Consider the following 23,451-nt stretch of genomic DNA (forward strand, 5'->3'; position numbering starts at 1 on the left):
TAAAAAAATAAAAAAATAAAAAATCGACAAACAATTACGCTTTTAATGAATCGATAATTTAAATCGTATTTTTCACGTGAAAACCACATCAATTTCTCTACTTAATGCATATTTTATTGACGATGACAATTCCTAAATGAGTCCTTATGAAACAATCGCATTGCACGTCAATATTAATTCTTTTTCCACGCGAATATTCACAGAGATTAACTCATAATCGTTCTCTCACGTTCTTCGAACAACGAACGCCATAATTTTTCTCATCGTCGACGTCTCGTCTTAGCGTAAGCATCACGAAGAGAAAGAAATAATAAGCGAAGGAAACAAAACGACAAAAAACGAACGAGATTTAATCGTATCAAGTGAACAATCGATCGTCCCGTCAACTGCGAATCTGTCGTTGACGCCGAAAGTAATTAATTTCAGCCTCTTTTCCCAGCGTGACCGCTAGGTGCGGTGGGGCATCGTCGGGTTGGCAGGATGCGCGATGCTACGGGTGCATCGGTTAATTGAAAATTTTTCTCGTCGGTCGCGCGCGTCGAAACTCATGTTTGCCAATCTCTCTCTCTACACCGAAACCCCCCTCGTTTACTTTCCATTTACCGGTGAACGAAATGCGACCGCGCCCGGTGACGCATCAACCGGGAAACGAGATATCTCGACTTCTGAGTAGCCACCTTGAAAGCGTCGTATCGATTTGCAGAGATACTTAACAAAAGAGCGAGTGTTTTATACTCTAAAGACACTTAAAATCTTATTTTACAAGTCGGATTAGCGATGAAGAAATAAGAATAGAAACAATAATAAAATAAGCAAAGAGATAATTGTTTACTGACTATTGATGTGTACGTTTTTCATTTTATTTCATGATACGCGTTCGAGGACACGCTATTATTAGTCGTTGGTGTACAGAATAGATATTAATAGAAGTAATCTTTCAAATCTCCAAGTTTTCGATGCGTATATATCAATCTTCTCGTGATAGGGGGAATTGAGAAATGTTGACTCAAACTTTGCTAATTAAAATCACGTTATACGAAGAAGGAGTTCCCCTGATGATTATAGGCATAGCACCCGCGTCCCCCTTGGAGAATTCCCACGATTCCGTTTCGCTCTTTGATATTACGAACGGAGAATGGAAGACTGCGGAGGGAGAACCGTTGTGTGTGGAGTGGAGGCTCTCCTTGAGCGTGTACTCGCGAGTAATTAGCATCGCCGCATAATTGAGAGGACTTTGCGGATTTGGCTGCGCAGGCAGCATTGTTCGAGCCCGGTGGGCTCGCAATTCGCCCATACCACCCCGATGCCTCGAGAGGGTCTCGCGGCCGGAAGCCCAAATCTGCCGGCATACAACTCTGGAAGCTGGATCGACCCCGATGCAGCTCGGACGCTTCCTCCGCGCGCGCTAATCGCCGATTTCAGCGGATTTCGACGTTGCTGACAAATCGGGATTAGATTGTGTAACCGACAACTTGCAGCAACTCGCGCTCAAGTTGATAGCGCACACACCGCCCTCGCGCTTCATCCGCACTTTCCACACACGCGACTGATAGAATAGTTTGACGATCGCGCGAGAAAACATTCAACCTCATTTCAATTAAATTCGATTAAAGCGACATCATTTTTTATCTATCGTTTTATTACTAATAAAAAGCTAAATACGTATCGTTAAAATTTTGAAATAAATCCAAGAGAGCGATTAAACGTACCCATAGCTCGTGGTCATCCATCATCTCGAAGCGACATGTTTATAAAAAATCCCGCGGTATCGCTTGGGCGATTCGGAAGAAAATCGGGGACCATCGAGTCTAGATGATTTAAACGCCCGTCACCGAAGGGTTAATACGCATCCGTTCGCCGTTGGTCGTTGCTGGACAGACTTCCCCGCTGGACGGAAATCTCGCAAAAACAGAGACCCGGTAAATCAATCAAGCGCGCCGGTGTGTAAGTAGGGATCGCAATACGTTGCCGGGCACACGAAGGAAACCGGAACGATATTTTAACGGCAATGACTCGTGTGTATATCCCGTTAACGATCTCCGCGTCGCGCTGCCGCCACCTTCATCGCCGCACAAATTTCCGTGAGCGAGCGCGAGAACAGGGGGTGGTGAGACGGACGAAGGGGGAAGGGTTAACCCGACAGTGGCGAGGAGGATGTGCTCGACCGTTCGCCATCGAGGACGAGAATTAATAACGGACGCGCGCGTATCGACGATGTATCCCCAGGCTTCGTGCTCGTCGACTCCCCGTGGATTTCGGTGATGGAGAACCTCTGCCTCCTCCCCGTCCCTCCCCGACCTCGCTTCGTTCCGAACGAAGGGCTAAACGGGGTGAGAAAGAGGACGAAAGAGGATAACGGGCGAGAGAGGGTATCGTTGGACGCGCAGGCGACTGAATTATTGTACGTGCGGTCCTCTAAATCATAAAAACAACAAATTGCGCGCGGTTCAACGCGCCCTACAACGCTATGAGTCACGTGTCTCGCGCACTTCGTACGGACATCGAAGGGGCATTTATACGAATATGGAGCGGCTAGTGCCAGCAAGTTTTCGAATCGATCGAGATGTAGAATCGGCGAGCGGATGACTTAATGAAAAATAGTAACTTCATATCTCGCGTTGCAAAATGAGCTCGTCGGTTACAGTTGTACAGGCGTTGATCCCCTTTAACTCGTCGCCCGAAATGCCCTTTTCTCGCAGCTTTCAGCTCGTTTGTCTTTGGTCTGCGAAACCTAACCGATGTACAACCTTGCTCCATCATATTAGACATAGTAACAGCGGCGTTGATTACCTTTGTACACAAATTGCAACTGTGACAATTTATACTTTCTGACACTCTACCACTTTGCGACGAATCTATCGTCGATATCTACGTTATATAATCATTATATAATACTATATAACTATTATGTGCATTTAATTAAGGGTTGAAATAATCAACTAACAAGATACAACATAAATTTTTAAAATTTATCTCTTACATTTTACAAGGCTAAGATGTAATATGTTACCGAGTATGGGAGCGGGGGTGGATGCGAGTTAAGCCGGTGGTCGGTCGGTCCAAGACGCCCCATCTTGCCCCATCTGCGCGAGACGAGAAATGCGAGAAAAGGATGAATGAGTTTAAACAAACGTGTGCGCGCGATTAACGTTGCGCAAGCAGACACGTGCTACGCGCGGTCGGCTTATACCGCCCGCTTGTTCGTTTTATAATCTGATAATATCCGGGCGGTGTAGCAACGGGAAAATATTTCATCGTTTTTGCGCCCCGACGCGCGCTTATATTCACTAGGAAACAATGACGCCCGCGAATTCCCGCGAGGCGCCGAGGGAGATCCCGCATCGCTGTAAATTAACAATATGCAATTTTATAGCAGCGCAATATTTGCGATGTCCGGACAGTGCAGTATTTTCATTAGCGCGAGTTTAAGCGGATCGGCGCTGTAAAAACACCTTGTCCCGTCGTTAACTATCGCCAGCGCCGTGTAACTCACCGAAAAAGGCGGCGTTTTTGTTTCAATAACCTCGTAATCATACGTCATCGCGGGCTCATCGCGCGATTCGAATCGCGAAAATGATAGCTTCGACGCGTAATAACATAATTGCGATAATATTGCGACCTCTCGTCGCAATATTGACTCTATTTACGTAAACTTGACATTAAGAGAACTTCAAATTTTAGTGGCTCGATATTGTAACATTCTTTGTAACAATTGGTTTTTACATATGCACAGCATCAGATTCTTTACCTCGATAAAATACGATTTATTTATGGATCGTGCGATATTTTATAAAAAAAGAAATAAGAGACAAAATTATAACGAACATTTCAGCAATTTATTCCAAATTCTTCTCTATTTGTTGATATTATCATTGACTAATAACGAAATACTTCGGGCAAATTATTTCATAGGAAACATATCGACTCATAGTTGTCACAGAAATCTGTCAAATTCGACATGTTAAAGCAATTAGAGAGAGAAACAAAGGGAGAATCATAATTGTCTTAACAGTCACGTGCGGATTTCAATTTTCCTATATACGGACTAATACCCAATTGGAAAGTAATCTCCTGAAGGTAATGCCGACTTACGATCGGAATCCGTCAAATCCGTTGCGTGTACGCGGTAACGCAATTATTCCAAGACGTGACCATGATGGTCTTAATAGCGGCGTTATACGCGGTTATGATTTTCGCGATCTATCTAGCTATTCCATTACGTTTGTTCCTGTAGCAGTTCTGCCATGTAGGCTCGACGATAACTGTATTGTAGCTTGTTACGGTGCGACGTGTGTGTAATGCCATAGTCCTATCAGCTTTGAACCCAGAGTGCTAAATCGCTAAAAGATATCTCCCGTGAATTCGACTAGTTGTACACCTGAAATCTACCGAGCTTACGGTTTGCACCCACGCGTCGTCCGTCCCGAGCGAATTACATTCGCGTTCGCAAACGTATAAACGTATGTGCGTGTTTGTCTGTATCACACGCTTGCAGACACATTAGGAAACATGTAAATGTCATGATAGGATTGCTCGGTTACAATCCGAATTCATCCTTAACACATCCTTACGACAATCAACGACGTATGGGATCGTTTTTGAAAGACAGTGTACTTTAAAGTCAATATCAATGTGCCAAAAATTAATATTTTTTGAAGAATTTCCATTAAAAATTGTACAAATTTTATTAATTTTGAAGAAATTATGTAAAGAAATTATTATAGCAGTAAAACATATAACGTATATTTATATAAAATTAAATGTGTATTATTACTTATAAAAGTATAACATTTATTGAATATATAATTATTGATCAATTCTCTCATATTAAAAACTACATCGCAACAAATTTAGTTTATTATTAATTTAAAAGTTTCTGCAACAAAATGAATTTGTAATGAATTTATAATGTAATATCGTACAACATCGTAATAATAATTATTGCATATCTCTTTTACGCAACTGATATTTCTCAAGAAAGTTTCGAATAACGTTTCTAGTAATGTTTATTTTAACTATAAACTTTATTCCTCAAAGCGTGCCATGCCACATTAACACGAGAATCCGTGAGACATGCTAGCAGGTGAATAGCGCATACCGAGGAATTTGGCCACAATCTTAATTGCGGAGACATTTCTCGACGGGAAGGAGGATGTCACGAACAAGAAAGATGACGTCGACTCTCCCGTGAGCGAAAGATGGAGTCGAAATACAGTGAAAGACTGTCTCATTCGAGGCGTCAAATACCCGCAGCAATCTCCGGTGATGCAACACGCGCATCAAGATTTCTCCTAAATCATCCCCATTTCTAGTTTCGCAGTTGCTGAATATTTTGCGACGTAATACGTTCGCGATATCGTGTTTCTAAAACCTGCGTGAATTATACACGTAGCACATCGACGTGAATAAAAGTGGCAACATTACACCAGTAAAACGATCAATGGCAGAATAAAGACGAATTTATTACGGCGGCGATATGTACGATATCTATTTTCGAAGTGAAATTGATTATGCACAACTGCATCCTGCGTTACATATAGCTTCCCGCATTAATATTATAGACACTCCGTGATTTGTCCTTTGCTTGTATCGTTTTACATGTGTACAACACACAATGGCGATGCACTGTTCGCAATTTTTATACGATTTAATGTGTCATCTTTGCATCCCCTAGCACATTTGGTGAAGAAATAAATATGCCATCCACTGTTCCACTTTGCTACATAAATATCAGAAATGGCGAATCTATAATATTAGACACTTTACGTAACCGACCGCGATCCATTATTCTTTCTTTCTTTATTCGTTTGAAAACAAATTTAGAAAGTATTCTTATCATTAATCATTGATAAACATTCTGAGCAACAAATTGCCGCTAAAGTACCGCACATATAGCTAATGGAATTGCCACCCCGACCTTTGCAAAGCGATTTACTCTCGCTCTATCATCCCATTCAGTCATACTTCAGCTATCCGCGCGAGTACATCATCGCTCAGCGTGCGCCGATTTACCCGCTTGTGAAAGCGCTCTCTCGAACGAATTAGCCGGGAAGCAGAGTGCGAGTACGATCGTAGATACATAATGTACTCGCGCGTAGATACATATGGAATCTTGATGGATATAAAAGGTCGATGTAACAGCTCCTCGTAGACGTGGGAGAAAGAGAGAGAGACTCCTCTCCTCCTTTTGCTTTAAGCCACCTGCGGATCGTTCATCATACCAGTAATGCATCTACCGCCCCCGCGTTTCTCTTGGTCTCTTTTCCGTCGACGAAGCGGGGGATGATCTTCGACGCGAACGGGAAAGCCGCGACCAATATCGCGTCCACCCTCTCCCTCCCCCCCTCCCGTCCCTCCTTTCCTTTTTACTCTCCTCGGTTACCGCATCCCACCGCCTTTTCCCTGACACCCCAGCTGATACACCCCGCCAAGGAGCTCTTCCAGCTATGCAACCTCCGGTAATGCGCGCATCAATAACCTATCATATCCAACCTTCTGGATGCGGTAGTGGCGTGCATTTCAGCTCTCTCGCTCCTCCTCCGACACGTTCACCCTTCGATCTCAGACGCGTCGATCTCCTCGAGCTTGCAGCTAGATACTTCTCCGAGGGTCTTTACTATGCATATATATATATGTTCCTTAGAACGGATGTTATGTAAATCGGAACTAGAAAATCGTTTTCTGATAGCGGCTCGGAAAAAATCCAGCGATTTTGCGCCGACGCACCTCTATTCGAAACGTGTTGTACATGCAACACTAGGGAAACTGTGCGCGGAAATTGTCAATTTTTTCGAGAGATCCCTGTGTTGAAAAATATTGAATATTTCCAAGTGTCTTAGAACATAAATAAGGTATGAAAAACTTTTCGCGCAATTCGATAAATCTATTTGTTATAAAACGAATATCGATTCGCCTTGATTAAGCATAGTTCCTCACAAAAATATAATGCAAAAAAATGGTATAATGAAAACAATCGTTTAATGAGTTACTTTATAATGTTAAGACTGATGCTGTATTAATATCCATATGTTCAAATTTTAATTTAATATGATGTCTAATTATATTATAGAGACGCAAAGCTTTCCACAAAGTATTTCCCTATAATTTTTTCTTTTTGAAAAAAAAAGAATCAGAAAAACGATAAAATTCAATTTTTGTTCCATCAATCATAATATAAATAATATAATATATGAGAGAAAATCATATGAAATAAATTCAAGCATCAATGATTCGAACGAAAATAAAATAAAATAAAATCGACACAATAATTCTAAAATTCATTACAAAAGTTCATTTATTCATAACATTTGCATTTCAACAGCGAAATATGTAAGAAAAATAAAATTGTAGAAAGAACGCTTTTATTATTCGTTAATGAAAAAATCTCACTTGGTATTCTTTCTTTCTGATTGATACTTTATTATGTCTATTTGTATATTTTGAGACATGAACCACGACGCATTTGCAATTTTGTCGTGGTCAAAAAGTCGTTCAAAATGTTCGTTTCGCAAAAACGCAAAAACGAGAAACTGTAGCCGATGCATTTCGACGCGACGCTTCTATTGATAATTAGCCGCCGAGATGAATTATTATTTGTGCGGACACGCATCTGCAGCCGCAAAATTGCCAATTTTCTCATTTATTAATTCGCTAGTTTCGAAGCGAAAAAATTGAACAGAAATAATCATAGTACCAAGATTTTAACAGCGATAATCGTCACTGACTATAAATTCCCAACATTTTTCGCATGCATACTAATATCACCTAAGATTAGATTGTAAAAATGGTAAAAAAGGGAGCAGAGAACGTCAATGCTATCAAAAATTCATTTCAACATATTGCTCTGCAGATATCTTGTCATTAATAATGTAATTTGGGATTGCATTTAAATAATGTAATTTTAATAATGTAATTCAGGATTGCAATTAAAGCAGTTGCAATGCACTCATATCAAATACGCGATTGAACATTTCTTACAGATAGGAAATAAGACACGTATATATTAAGAAAATCAAGAAACGCGCGTACAATACATTTATTGATTCTAATTGAATAGTGTGAATGCAATGCGATATTTCCAAGAGATATTTTTAGTGATTTGATAGAATTTTACATATATCAGAAATACAATAAAAAATATTAAATTATAATTAAAGATATTATTTTTATGTTTTGGAATTTTATGTGCTCTTCGCGAAAAGTTTATGCAAAAGAGATTTCTTCTCTTTGTAATGCCCTCATTTTTCTAAATCGTCAAAACGTCTAATATATTTATTTTTATATTTATGATATGTGATATACATAGAGAAACCTTCTTATTAATGCCAAGTAAAGTCAAAAATTGTCATATCACGTGTGATTATATATCGATAGTGTTTATTTTGGATAACATCTCTTATCGCGACTGCATTTTACAAGAATTTATTATAAATTGCACGTTGTAGAATCAACGAGACAACGCAACAATTTTTCCCCCTGCTCATTTTCGAACAAAGAACAAATAAAAAATACTTACATTATGCGTCCTGAGGATCATTTCTCTATTCACAGGATCGACCTCGCTGCGCTCGCTGGCGTAACACAAGTTCGCGTAGCCAATTAACTGTAAAAAAAGAAAAAACGTGCGCTCGTATAATAAGCCCTGGCATCAACGTAAAAGTCTTACTCGCGTAAAAAGAAGTCCGCACTATTTAAATGTAGTTTCGGCGAGAACTGGCTGGCAAACTGCTAAAAACCGATTCAGTCACCGATAAAAATCTCGGAAGTGCTATAGACAAGCACTTCCGGTTTCAAACTTTCCGCATTGAATTCGACGATAAAGCCTTCGAAACTTCAATGGTATGTTTCAGTCTTCGAGAGTTACTTTGACTCGATTTCACGACTTTTCATTGCGTGCTCAGTAGAGCGAAAAAAAGAAGTGCTATGAGAAATTAGAGTAATTCGTAAATTATTCATCACCGCATAATGTATGATAAAATGGATAAAATTAATTTAGAATTAATATATCACAGACATATCAGTTACAAAGTTGCTTTCAATTCTATGATGTATTATTCCGATAATCCATCAAGTACAAACATTCTTCATTATAACAAATTATAATTAACTCCATATTTAGTTATTCTACTGACTATTATTGATTTATTACAAGTAGCATTAATAAGATATAATTTGCAGGAATTATATACAGTAGCATTCACGTTCAAAATCAGGGAGGTAAAACAACGGACCTTTATGGAAATACATTATATACTCATATCAGTATGTTTATATGTACACGAGGCAAATTAAACAAACAAGCGATATTTACATGAATAGCGCTGGGCTCTATAGAAAGCGATAAGCGACTATTAATTGGTTCTGCGTCAGAACGCGGACGGTAATCAATTTTGTTAAACACCTACAGTGACGGTTGCATTATCCTGCTTTCACAATGATACAAGGAGCATACACGAAAGCCCGAAATTAATGATATCATTTATTCAATCGTCGCGTAAAATATGTCTAAGCTGTCGAGTTTGATGAAAAAATTGCAAAATTATACAAAAATTATCAATCGTAGCGAAATTGACACTTTTTCGCTGAAAGATACCGCGGACAGGATTAATCGTAAAACGTCAAATAAAAAGAAGAGTCATCCTAGGGACAAACACAATGCACAGTGATCGATCAACCGACTTTGCATCGTGAATTTTGGCGCACAATTTTGCAGTGCGATGGAACGCAACGACAAGCACTTGCATCGAGTAATTATTAGAACTAATCACCGACGATAAATAATTCGGGAGCGTAAACATTCTGGCGGTCTGAGCCACCTATTCCTGCCGAGAAGAAATAGAGCGCCGGTTTTCACAAGTTTGCGCGACTGCGCGATATTAATAACAAATTAGCATGAATAATTAGGTAATTAGAAAGACGCTAATTGGGCAGGCATGCTAAGTACACTTTAATTATTATTCCTCTTGCGATTAATTATGCATATTCTAATTAGTCGCTCGAATAAACCGACCTGTTTATACGACGCTCGGCTGCCAATTCGAGCATTTTGAGCGAACGGGCGCGAAAGCCAACTTTTTTTCCAGGGCGCGTTTCGTTGTCGAGTGCATTGCATGCGCTAATTGCTTGGAATAGCGCGGGTGGATGCATTGAAAACGGTGTCGACGAAAGCGTCGCGACCGAAATGGTCTTGCACACTTTTCCATTCGTTAAGTAATTTCGGGCGTATCTAAATACTGCAACTTTCAGCTCTCTCTGTGGTAACAGTTAGAATAGAATGCTCGAGAAATACGACTACTATATATGATCGCACACCTGCTCGACTTTATATTTGTACTACATTAAAATTTCCAACTCTTCTCTCTCCAACGAATTAAATTTTTGGTATTCTAAAAATTTTGTCCGGAGTTTAAATTTGAAATTCGTTCATTAAACGTTTTACGTTATTCAAGAGGAACACAAGTTTTCCCTCCATTCATTTCACATTTGTTATTTCTTTCTTATTTAATAAATGCGTTTTATTTGCAACAATAATTGAAAGCAAGGATAATAAAAATTAGAAGATTATATAAAGTCGTTTATTATCAATCTTATCAAGTGTCTCGACAATTTGAAAACATTTTGCGTCCTCGTGTAAAATATCGTAAATTTCTTGCACGCTTTTTCTTATCGTCGACCGCCTGAACGATCACTTTATGTACCGTCGTTATTCGAGCACCCTATATGTGATATCGTGAGTCAAGCTATTCGAGCGAATGGTGCACAACGAAACGGCCCAACGAAATGGCCGAGCTTATAGAAAATCCGACGAGAGGAAGCGATCCGCGAGAGAGGGATTCGACGCCCCGGAACCTCCAGTGTATGGCAAAGGCACCATGGGATAGCGAAGGATGAGGAGGATGCCTGGATATTCCAGAAAAGCGGGCGCGTCTGGCTGGACGATTGCCAAACGGCGTAACATTGAGCGCGCTCATTATGAAAGTTGATGCCGGGTGTGGATGTTGTTTTGCAATTCCCCGAGTCCCCGGCACCTTTTTTTTGCGTCGCTCGAAAGTTTCGAATTTCCGGATCTCCGCGATACGCTGCCGGAGATTGCTAAGCTGGGATGAACGCTGCGGGGTTTTTGTCGACCTGCCACGGGCTACCTCAGAAAGAGGTCGGATGATTCTGTTACGTCGGTTCACGGATTGATTTCTTGTAGCTCAGAGAGATCAGCGCAACATCAATTTTATTGCGCGAACGATTGTGGAAAAAACTGCGCCGATAAAAATACAAGATACACATTAAAAGCACTCGGCGGCTAATAGAGGCAAAAAATTTACACATGAGAATGTTGCAATAATTTTTCCATGAAAAATTGTTACGTAATGTCAATATATGCAGAATATATTGATTAAAATAAAAGCAAAACGAAAAAACACAGAAATCATATCGTTGCCGGATGAAGGAATAAAGTTAAATTACGAAATTTAATTAATAAATTATACCCTGAATTTTTCACAAAAGGAAATTTATAAAAAAATTATGCATTTATCTATATAAAAAAATTCATGTTTAAACTATACATTTCGTACAAGTTATAATAAAAGGAGAAAAGTGAAATTAAATTATATATAATTCTACTATCTATATTCTATTAAACTTTTTCTATAAACTTTTCAAATAATTTGTAAAAAACGTGAAAAATTATCAAACATTTTATATTTCGATCTAAAATACCACCAGGTATATGTCACGAATAGTTCTCATTCACGCAAGAGTTCAAAAGTCAAATGTCAACTAACACATGCTAGTTACATTATGACAAAAAGTTAATCGTAAAGTTTACAATTGCATCCAAAGTTCACTTTCTCATTGATGCTATCAGAAAAGTTCAGAGACTGATATCATATGACTGATACGTTTGATATTAAAAGTCAATGTGCTCTAAAGTATGAGTCATTAACAAGATATAAATATCACATATCATCGCGTATCATACGTTTAAAAAATTTATTTTAATTTAAAGATATAATAAAGCCAACGACATTAAAATTTAAATTTTCTATGCAAGACATATAAAGCTATTCAAATCAAGCGAATAAAAGTGACTAAATATAAGATATATATTTATTTTTCGAGATGCAATCAAACATACTGCAATCGAACATACTGCATTTATAAAGAAAGATCAAACAATAAACAATGAAAAAAGTTTGTAATTGTCCAAGTTATGTCATTCTAAGCTATATATTTTTCTTGTGCTAATAATAGTATAGTTACGCGACTTTACGTGACGAGAAAAGTTGGAAGATTAAATTGTAAAAGGTTTCTGCGTAATCAGCGCGAGTCGATAACTTATTCAAGCGTCACTGACGGACGACACAAAGTCACAAAGGTCTCGGAAAGGTTGTTTGGATAAATTTTTACGTGAATGAAGTGGTTTAATCCACGTTCCACGAGAGTGCGCCGTAAAAATCGATGAACCGAGCTGTGGATAAGTCCTCGCAAGGTTACCATCGCGCACCTCGACCGCGCTTTACTCCGATTTGAGCGACGACCTTGTGATAGGTCGGCATCCACGTGGCTACTCGACAACGCAATGAAATATTCTTTACGACTTGTCTACTTTATTACTGTCTCGATATATAATATTTTATTAATTCTTTATCACACATGGAAAAATTCAACGCTACGTCGTGCAATTATATAGAATCTCTCCTCATTAATTTTCCAATTAACTGACATGATTAGAGATTTGAGTGATGACGCGCAATGACGCGTGATCCATTCTGTAGTCACTTAAATCTAATTAAGCTAGTTAATTGATAATGAGGAGAAATTATGTGTGATTGCACGATATAGCGTTGAATTTTTTTCGGTATTAAATTTCAAATTTTGCATTATAATATCTCTGCGCTTTCATAGAACATATAGACATAAATGTGCAAAAACGCTTTTGTTTTGCATTTTGCATTTCGAACTTTGCATTATAATGTAAAGTGCATTGTATGTAAATTTTATATTATAATGTGAAAAGCATTCTCTTGCCAAGATGCTATTTTATTTCTTCAAGTTAAAACAGCTGACTAATATTCAAACAAAATTAAATTAAAATTTATCCACATCGAAAAGGCACGTTTCTTTACGTTAATTACATTGTTGCAAAACAACATAGCATAAAGCATTCATCTATGTCAAATAAATTCATTCATTAAAAAGCTATATATAAGACTAGAAAGATCACGTGTACAGTAATATATCGATACATCGCGAGATGCTAGACAGCATTTCATAAATAGCACGTGACAGAACTCTACGTAACAAGCATGTAACAAGCTCGTGTTTCTACGTCAATGTGTCCAAAGTTGATACAATTGTATTAGTTTCGTATATGTTAACAAATGGTATTGAAATAGTTTCGTGACGTTTTAGCGAAATCTATATTGAATGCAAAAATCCCTTATATAAGCGGGCTGATTTCGTTTAATATGACACAATTTAGAAACTATTACGATTATATTACCTCTAATAATCTCCGATTACCGCTCGAGAGTAGAGTTAGGTTAGGTTACGTTAGGTTAGATATCGAACGCGTGATGAAACGTAATGGCACGTGGTAAAATTGCGAGACTTACCGCTTGCGTCCACTTAGGAAAGCCCCACTGGGTAGAGACAACGAGCCTGTGGGTGTGAAGGACACCGTCGACTACTTTTCTATCGATGACATCCGCCCCAATTACCGAGGGCACCATAGGGTTCGGGTATTTTCTCCATGCAGCTTGCGCCACCGTTTCCCATGGATGACTGCAAAGGAACTTGAAGTTATCAAAAGGTCCGGAAGAATCGCGCCAATATAATTTTCAAAAATTATTCAACGAGTTTATCTTTTGCGAGAGAGAAGAAATTAATTTCGTTTCCTTAGATTAAATTCATGCGTTATTTTAATTTTCCTTCAAGCTTCCGAGATAATGGTTTACAAAAAGCGAATTAAAAAGATATAAACGTACTATAGAATTTTATATTGGATATACACACACATACACACACATATACATACATACATACATACGTACATATAACCTATATGCGATCCCTAATAACGAGAAATTGTCTCATTCATGGGAAATAACAAGGTTGGGCATACAACCGATATTTTCAGAAATAACATATGTCGAGAAGTAAAGAAGCGCGATGTGAGGCGAGGATCGGAGCATTTAAGGAGCACACTCCATACTTACTCGAATGTATGCTCAGACGTCCAGATTTTCATAGCGTTATGGTTAGGGCGAGCGACGCTGCATGAAGGGCGAGCACTGTAATTTAACGTGCGACACGTGCGCGAAATAGGCTGTCACGATTCCGAGCGTCCGCCGTTCGTCGAGCCGTCTTTAAAGATATGATGTAAGTGGGAAAGATTTTACAACAAGCTAGTATGTTCAGTCCCACGCTAAACAGCGTCAACCGTGTACCAACCAATGGCTGACGCATTACGTCACTGGTCGATTTACGTGTGCGATTATCGCGCGCTAAAATCAAATGTGTTTAAATGAACTTCACACTCGTACAATACTGGATATTTATAAAATGTATAGAAATGTACGCATATAATGGTTATTAAATAATTCACCAATTTTGTGACGAATAATTGATGTATCTCGATTAGAAATAAGTTAATCAGTTGATTAGTTTGATTAAAATTAGATTAATTTTAAATTGATAATACCTTGGAAAGTGAGAAGATTAATAAATCAGAGTTATGTAAATATAAATCAGAGTTATATAAATATAAATATAATATACGAGACCGTATAATATTATTTTTAGATATTTACGTCATTCTTTTTCTTGAAAAAGATTGATGTGCTGTAATTCTGTAGGTAAACAACTAGTATCTGTAAAGAAAGAAATTTATTATAAAAATTAAAAATACTTGATAACCACTTATAAACAATAAAATGGAATCTTACGTCTCATGTGTAACGGCACAGCAGGTTGAGGGCCTTTGTGTTCCAAAATGATTTTCTTAGCTGCTTTCAACGCATTGTATACCATTCGAGACTTTGGAGCTTTTGCTAAATAAACTGCGCATTGTCCCAAAAGTACATCGCATTCTGGCATACCAATCATTTGACACCCATACATTGTATCAATAGCTACACCTAAATTTTGAGAACAATTTATTTATTTATTTATACTTACACTATGTGAAAACAACTTTCTTTTCTTACCTAAAGCATCTGGATCAGCTAAACCAATGTCCTCGCTTGATATCCTAACTAATCGTCTCGCAATGTTTACCGGATCTTCCTTAGCTGCCATAATTCTCGCCATCCAATACAGGGAAGCATTCGCTTTGCCAGCTCTTATTGATTTATGAAGAGCAGAATACAGGTGATGACTCTGATTGGTTTCTTTCTCAGAAAGCATATGTGCTTTTATTAAACTCTCTTTAATATCTTTCAATATAATATCATTATTACATGATGTTTTAAATCTATTTGTTGTTTTTGCAAGCACTGCTAATTCTAAAGTATTCAAAGCTACACGTGCATCACCATCGCATGCTTCTGCTAGCCACTGTATTGCATCATTATTGATACGAAATTTAAGATTTGAATGGAAATTCAACTCTTTATTTATTTCACTTCTTTCTTGTGCACCAAATATGCTTCCATTCATGTATTCTATTGCCTTATGAAGGATCTCTACTATATTGCGTTCCGTTAATTTATTTAGTACAAACACACGACAGCGGCTTAGCAAAGCTGGATTCAAGCTGTAAGATGGATTTTCAGTAGTACATCCAATTAAAGTAAATGTTCCTGCCTCTACATGCGGCAAAAATATATCTTGCTGAAGCTTGTTGAAACAATGAATTTCATCCATAAAGACAATAGTTTTGCATCCAAATTTAGATTTGTTCTTTGCTGTAGTAACAGCATCTCTTATATTTTTTACACCAGAACTTACTGCAGATAAGTTCACAATGTGCACATTATTACTTGTTATTTTTTTGCTTAAACACGCTATTATCTTGGTTAAGGATGTCTAAAATATAAAGTACAAAGATAATTACTATAAAATGTAGGAATAAAAAAATATAAAAAATAGTAAAGAATAAAATTACCTTTCCACATCCAGGTGGACCCCAAAATATCATACTGGGAATCTCTCCTTTTTCCAATAAATAGCTCAAAATAGTGTCTGGACCAATGATATGCTCTTGTCCCATGTAAGCTGCAATATTTGCGGGCATCATTTTTTCAACAAGCGAAACATGTTCCTCATCTATTTTCCTATCTCTCTCTGATAATTGTACTTTGGAATGTTTTAAATTAGGTTCAGATATTGATATTCCATGATATTGATTTTCCATGGTATTTGACATTTGATTAGTATGCGTTTTAATCCTTTTGATTTCATTGCTTGTCACACAGTTTTCTTCAAGAGGGAACGATCTTTTAGATTTTCCTTCCATGTAATTTTACTTCTTGATGTTATGTTACCCTTTCTTTTTACGCACTAAATATTACATGTTGTGTTTGTATCTGGCGAGTATTATTAGCCTTAGCACGGATACATATCAAATAGCGACTTTATCGACAATGTCAAAAGAAGGAGGCTACATAATTACAATTTACAACAGCACATGTGATGGCGCTGCTGCGCAAATTTACTATCAGCAGAGAGAAGCCTCTCTACTATCAGCAGAGAGAAGACTGAGAGATGTCATGGCCTGCTTTATGGTGATCTCTGAAAGCGATACTCCCTCTATGGACATTGAAAACGTGGACATGAACTACAAAGCCAATGTCCATAAATGTTCTCAGAGGGTAATATATAACGTGCACAATTTCTGGTTTTGTTCCGTGCTATGTGCACGAAATGCCAGTAGCACCAGTGCTGTATAACAAGATACTTATGTATGTAAATTGATAGTAAATAAATTATTCAATTGCGAAAGATACTGTAATATTCAAAGATGAAATAAATATTTTTCTATATTCATTGTCATATTTATATCTTTTTATTTACAAAACACAAAATGCCTACTGCGGGATAAAAACATTTTTAAACGTATTTCTATAAATTTTCTTAATTAGCAGTAAACTGATCTTTGATATTTGTCAATCATTTTTTTAATTATTTAAAAATTTAATTATTAATACATGTATAGAACTTGTCAAATTAATCACTGATTCTTCTGAAGTTTTTATAATTAAGACTCGAAAAATATAGAAGTTGCAAAATATTTTAAGTCTCTTCCTTTATATAAAATATAAAGAATTCATATGTTCCATTCTAATACAGCTAACATTATTTATATATTTTTATTATAATTTTCATACCATAAGCATAATATAGCATAATACTTTTGTGCTTAATATTTTATATAATACAATGTACTAAATTATAAAATTTAATATAATTACAAAATATTATTACTATTAATAAATAGGTTGTATGCATACTGTCTTTTAGTTTCTAATCATTTCCAATCACTATGCATTTCTATCCAATATATTCTCTTCTTCGAGTTCTTGGATTATTATGGTTTATTGTATTCCTTTGTGTTAATATCATAAAAATTACCATCACTTGTCATGCTTTATTCCTTCCTATGGAATCCATCGGAATACTTTCTATGGACATTTGTTCTCAGGTATAGATATTTAAATTACTGTAGTCGCCTTTATCTATTTTCTCGATTATTGTCCCTTTTTCTTTCATTTTATTTAAAAATATTAATATAATTAATATAACAAATATTTATATAATCTTGGTATCTCTCTTAGTCTTCCCCTTCGACCTGTCCGGCATGGGTGATCCTATCAGTAACTACGATCGGTATTCATAATTCACTTTTATATTTAAGATCATACTTAAAATTATCTTAAATATAAGAAAAGTCTATACGAATATCGGCGTATGTTACCGCCGGCATAGCTCTCAGGTTCATTAGAGTACTCAAACCTCCTCATCCGGCAAATGCCTTCGTTAAGATGGAGATACCATCGAGAAGGAAAAATTTTTTATTTTCTTTCAATACAGAAATTTAACACAATTTTTTATTTTCTTTCAATACAGAATTTAACACAAAAGTTAATGTAAAATATAATATAATTTGAAATGTAATACAAAATAATTTATAACATGGAAAAATTTATTACACGAAAATGTCCAAAATATATGTATAATATTTTATATTATAAAATTTACTAAAAATTTTTACATAGTCCAGACAAGATTAGCGATGATTAATCCCTAAGATTATTGAAATTTTAATATATTTTCCTTAGCATTAAAGGAATATTGAAAAAATCTTAATGATCACCTAATAGCCCTAACAATCCTGTTTTTTCTTTTTTTTTTTTTTTACGTGGGGAAAATGCTCCTTATGCACACCCCGGCGGGACCTATTTAGCGGTCCCATCGGGGTAGTGTTGGGCTCTCCCCGCCGCCATTTTAACGGCGGGGCCTACCAATTAAAAACCCCACGTGCCTTTCCTTAATCTTCCAACGAGCCCCCAGAACCGTGTGCATAAGGAGCATTATATGGGATAGCCCTAACAAACTACTATTCTACTTCTTAAAAGGAATATTAATAAAATTTTAATGATTTATTTCATTTTAATTCTTTAATTTATACAGTTTAATAATAAAACATTATATTTTCATTATAAAAATAATATATAATACATATAATAAAATTTCTATTTATATATATATACAATATATATTCACAAATATCTAAAAAAAATAATTTTTTTAATATCTTCAATATTAAACTTTAATAATATAAGCTATTTAGATAAATTTATATAAATATAATTAATGAAATACAATTAATGAAATTACTTTTATAATAGATATAAATATATAAATTTTATAAAAATTATTATTTAAATTAAAACTTTAAATACATAAATATATATATAAGTATATAAATATTTAAATTTTATATAAAAATTATTATTTCAATTAAAACCTTAAATATATACATAAATACATAAATATATGTATATATAAGTATATAAATATATAAATTTTATAAAAATTATTATTTAAATTAAAACCTTAAATATATAAATAAATAAATATATAAATATATAAACATATAAATTTTCTAAAAATTATTATTTAAAAATATTATTTAAATTAAAACCTTTTGTAAATTTTAATAATAAATCCTTTTCTAATAATAAATTCTACTCATTCTTTATCTATTTTAAATCTTTCAATTCCTACATTTAAAAATGACTTATAAATTCATAAATATACTAAATTTATTATCCATATTGAACTAAAAAAATATCTTAATATATAAATTTGTATTTTAAATTTTTCATATACATAAAATTTCGTATTACATGAAAGTACATAAATTTCGTATTACATAATTACATAAGTACATAAAATTTCGCAAAAAAATTCGTATTACTATAAAAATTATTGAGTGTTAACAATGTAATTTTCATCCTTATATAAATAAAATACCTATAAAAAAAAACACTCAAAAAATATTGACCCCTTAAAAATTCTAAATATTAATAATATAATTATTGAAATATTTATTAATCTGTTTTCCCTAATATTATTTAAACCTACATTTCCTGATTCTTTAAAAGATAGATAATATATTAATCACCTAAATTAATCACATAATAGCCCTAACAATCCTCTACTTCTTGAAAGGAAAATTAAAAAATCTTAACGATCACCTAATAGCCCTAACAATCCTATTTCTCGATTAAGTGAAATTATTCGAGGAAAGCCTATCTCTAATCACGTATATTTTAATTACGTGCCCTAATTACATTCTCTAACCGCATGCCCTAACCGCGTGAATAAATGTCCAACATTACGTACTATTGTACGTAAAGCTTTTCTTCAGGCCAGTTGAACTTACTTTTCGTTGATCCTGGCCACTTTCTCGCTCGATCTCTAATCAGAGATCGAAAAAGGAGATAAACACTCCTTCTTTTGCCGATTAATTATCGGCAAATGAGCGTAAATATTTCACGCTCATCGTAACGATCGCTCGATTTTACGATCGTTCGTTAAATATTTGAATATAACTTTATTTTAACTCAAATAAAACCAAATTACTACAAATTTCTATATATTATATTTTCTAATAAAATATAAAGTTCATGTGTGTGTATAACTTTTATGATATTACAAATTATTTAATTAATTAATTATTTGGCTTTATATTAAGTTAAAGTAAAGTTTAAAAACAATATCTACAAACAAATTCTACAATGGATGAGCTATAAGAAATTATAATAAAATAAGTGCGCGTTATAAGAATAAAGTAGCATCAAAAATTGATAAAATTGATAAAATTATTAATGCGTGCTCTTGATTTAATAAACTAGACAAAATCTTTACAAAAAAATTTTCTTTTCTTGATTCTCTTTTTTTAATTAATACTTCAATATATTTTCGCAATAGATGCAAAGCATTTTGAAAGAATTTATTAAAAGTTATTTAATTTAATCTATCCTAGCTCATCCATTTTAAGGCAACGGACTTACTACAATCCACAATCTACAATCTACAATCTACAATCTACAATCTACAATCTACATCTAAAATCTCTACGAATCCGTTACCTTAAAGTTAAATAAAAGTTTTTCTCACTCACCGGCACTGATGCGCAACAGCGGAGTTATAGTTATCGAAGCTACGTTGTCTGTAACATACAAATATAAAATTTATTTATATTAATGCTCACAAAATGCAATCAATATTTCAAAAAATTTTTATCGCGTGGAATTTTATATGTGTAAAATAATAAGCAGAGATAAACACGTGTGGAAAAATTTTATAAATTTTTAAAACTGTTTCTTAAGACAGTTTTTTTAGAAAGTTTTATATAACTTTTATAAAAATCTTTCTCTCTAATTTTCACTTTAATTCATTTAAATAATAAGATCGAATTATTATGCGTACGATTTATAACAATTGATATACAAATAATAAATATTCACCATCAGGTTGCTCCGCCGATGCAAGATGCCTCTCCCAGGCCTCCTCCTCCTCTCATGTTGTTGACGCGCGATACTTTCAACGACACTCCCGCACTCACGAGCGATATTTTAATATCACTATTTTCGTTATTTTACGCGCGATACTGAACGGCACTCCCGCACTATTTCGGTACGACTAAAAATTTGGTCGCGCGATGTATATATTTAATATATATATACTTTCAACGACACTCCCGGTTTCGGTACGAGCGAAAATCCTATTTCATTTAGGAGAATCAACTTCGAGCCAATAGGTCGGGAATGCAACGATACAACGAGCAAAGATTAAGCCCGAACTGGAAAGAAGACGAAACGATTGACGGAATAGAGGAAAATAAAGTTCACCAGCTCTTTTTCGCGCATAATTATCCTATCTCGTATCGAACCTGGACCCGCTAAGCACGATTTCAGGTGCTTCGCCCGGAACACGAAGTTTCCCGCGATTGCAGGACATGGCTACACCAGGCTGGTAGACGGCAAAAGAAGAGGATACCCACATTTTTTAAATGCTAACATTCAGCAATTTAGAAAATGGGGAGGCAACCCCTTTTACCGAGCGAAAATCGTGCCTAGGGGAATCCACTCGACTCCTCGACAGGGTTAACACACGCAGTGCGTGTGGCTGTAGACGAGCAAAGAGAAGGGACCCATTGACGACCATTCCGAGCAATCGATCGAGTTCTAATCAATTCGGGCCGAATCACTTGACGAAGCACGAAGCACGAAGCGCGAGTGTACGTTGCATAGCAACGTGTGCAAACTCGAAACATCCCAGTTAGTTGGCATCGGAAGTAGAGACTCGTGACAATAAATGAAATTGGGATTTTATATGAAAAAGTCCAAAAGTTCCGCGAAAACGCGACGATGCGAGAATACTACAACGCGAAAACGCGGCGCGTTGACGAAGCGCTTGCCGTCCGCGGCACGTTGACGGCACCGACGACGCGAAAGGGTACTTAGCTTCCCATTCAGGCACCTTGAGATTTATCATAAATAGAAAAATTTAAGATAAACCTTAAGGCACCATCCAAGTACTAAGCCCTCCCACCGCGACAAGGTGTACCCCATGGGAGGGTTATATTATATATAATTTTATATATAATATAATATATATAATATAGCATTTATTTTGCAATATAATATATAAATTTAAATTTGCATAACAAGACCGTAAAACAAAATCATTAGCGCGGTACTGTTTATGTCGGATACTATGTTGTTGTTAATACATTGTTGAAATATTTTAACATATTAATGTATTTCATATATCTAACGTATTAATGTATCGTAAGATTAAAAGATTAAAATAATTACACGTCGTGATACATTGCTATTGTTTAATTAACAAGGATTTAATTAACAAGGAGAATATTTAAGCATTGGTAGAAATATATTTAATTCTAATATTGTTAAAGAAATATTATAATAAGCATCAATGATCGAAAGATCATAACATAATTAAATCTATGCCCTTTTACGTATTCCCTGTTTTAATTTTTATTGGCAGTAATGAATGATTGCGATTCGATAAAGATTTATCGTTGCAATATAGTTTTATATCGTTAATTAATTCTTAATTAATTAATTTTTATTTACATTTATAGCAAATTATGTTTCGATACTAATCATAATCGTATTTAATAAAAAAAATTACAATATACGAAGCGTTTCTCACCACTACTTTATTACTCTAGAGTCACCGTGCGAATGATGACAAAGCGGTAACGTATAGAGCGCTACTGTTTATATTTTATATTGCCAAAGTCGAACGCCGTGTTATCGATAATTCATTGCCGAAATATTTTATATATTATAAAATATACATTAACGTGGAATATTAAATTATGAAAGTATTTTAATTTATTGATTAAAATTGATTATTTATCAAACAATTCACGCAGCCTTTTGTTATGCTAATTATTTGTATCTATAATTCAATTGTTTTACTTTGTGTTCTCTCACAGTCCCCCCCCCCAAATTATATTTAGATTGTTAAGTAGAACGATAAAGTAACACGGATAAAATATATCTGTGATTCTAAGTATTAAAATAATAATTATTATCCGGAAAGATCGCAACGATCGATGATTTAATATCTTGGATTCCTATCATTTAATCGATTCTCGATTAAATTGTATATTGTTTAATTAACAAGGATTGAGAAAATTTAAATCATTGATCGAAATATATTTAATTCTAATATTGTTAAAGAAATATTATAATAAGCATCGATGATAGAAAGATTATATTTAATTCTCTTATCCCCTTTTATGTATCCCCTGTTTCAATTTTTAATCGCGGTAATGAATATTACGATTCGATAAAGATTTATCGTTGCGATACAGTTTTATGTCGTTAATTAATTTTTGTTAATATTTATAGCAAATTATGTTTCGATACTAATCGTAATCGTGTTTAGTAAAAAAATTACAGTATA

The 23,451-nt window shown here is 35.1% G+C and overlaps 2 protein-coding genes across 3 annotated transcripts in view; both read right to left on the reverse strand.

Moving 5' to 3' along the window:
* Slmo (PRELI domain containing slowmo) overlaps positions 1-14,461 on the reverse strand; it is a 27,969-nt gene extending 13,508 nt beyond the window's left edge. The window contains exons 1-3 of one of the 2 annotated variants that reach the window (XM_083098869.1): positions 14,217-14,454; positions 13,614-13,782; positions 8,516-8,602 (exon numbers count right to left, since the gene is read on the reverse strand). In XM_083098869.1, the coding sequence (XP_082954995.1) occupies positions 8,516-8,602; positions 13,614-13,782; positions 14,217-14,248 (288 nt within the window). In that variant the 5' untranslated portion in view covers positions 14,249-14,454. Of the gene's footprint in view, positions 1-8,515; positions 8,603-13,613; positions 13,783-14,216 lie in introns of both variants that reach the window. The other variant, XM_083098870.1, reaches the window with a different exon arrangement.
* On the reverse strand, positions 14,363-16,576 carry LOC145971321 (ATPase WRNIP1). Its single transcript, XM_083098868.1, has 5 exons — positions 16,106-16,576; positions 15,207-16,026; positions 14,946-15,137; positions 14,811-14,870; positions 14,363-14,504 (listed from the first exon to the last, which is right to left on the reverse strand). The coding sequence occupies exons 1-4, from the start codon at positions 16,454-16,456 to the stop codon at positions 14,812-14,814; spliced, it is 1,422 nt and encodes a 473-aa protein (XP_082954994.1). The 5' UTR covers positions 16,457-16,576; the 3' UTR covers positions 14,363-14,504; position 14,811.
* Positions 16,577-23,451: the final 6,875 nt, after the last annotated feature.

The sequence above is a fragment of the Camponotus vicinus genome, unplaced genomic scaffold (genome assembly GCF_025532165.1).
Source record: "Camponotus vicinus isolate PSW18456_S1 unplaced genomic scaffold, iyCamVici1.0 SCAF_4, whole genome shotgun sequence".
In the NCBI taxonomy this organism is placed as follows: Eukaryota; Metazoa; Arthropoda; class Insecta; order Hymenoptera; family Formicidae; genus Camponotus; species Camponotus vicinus.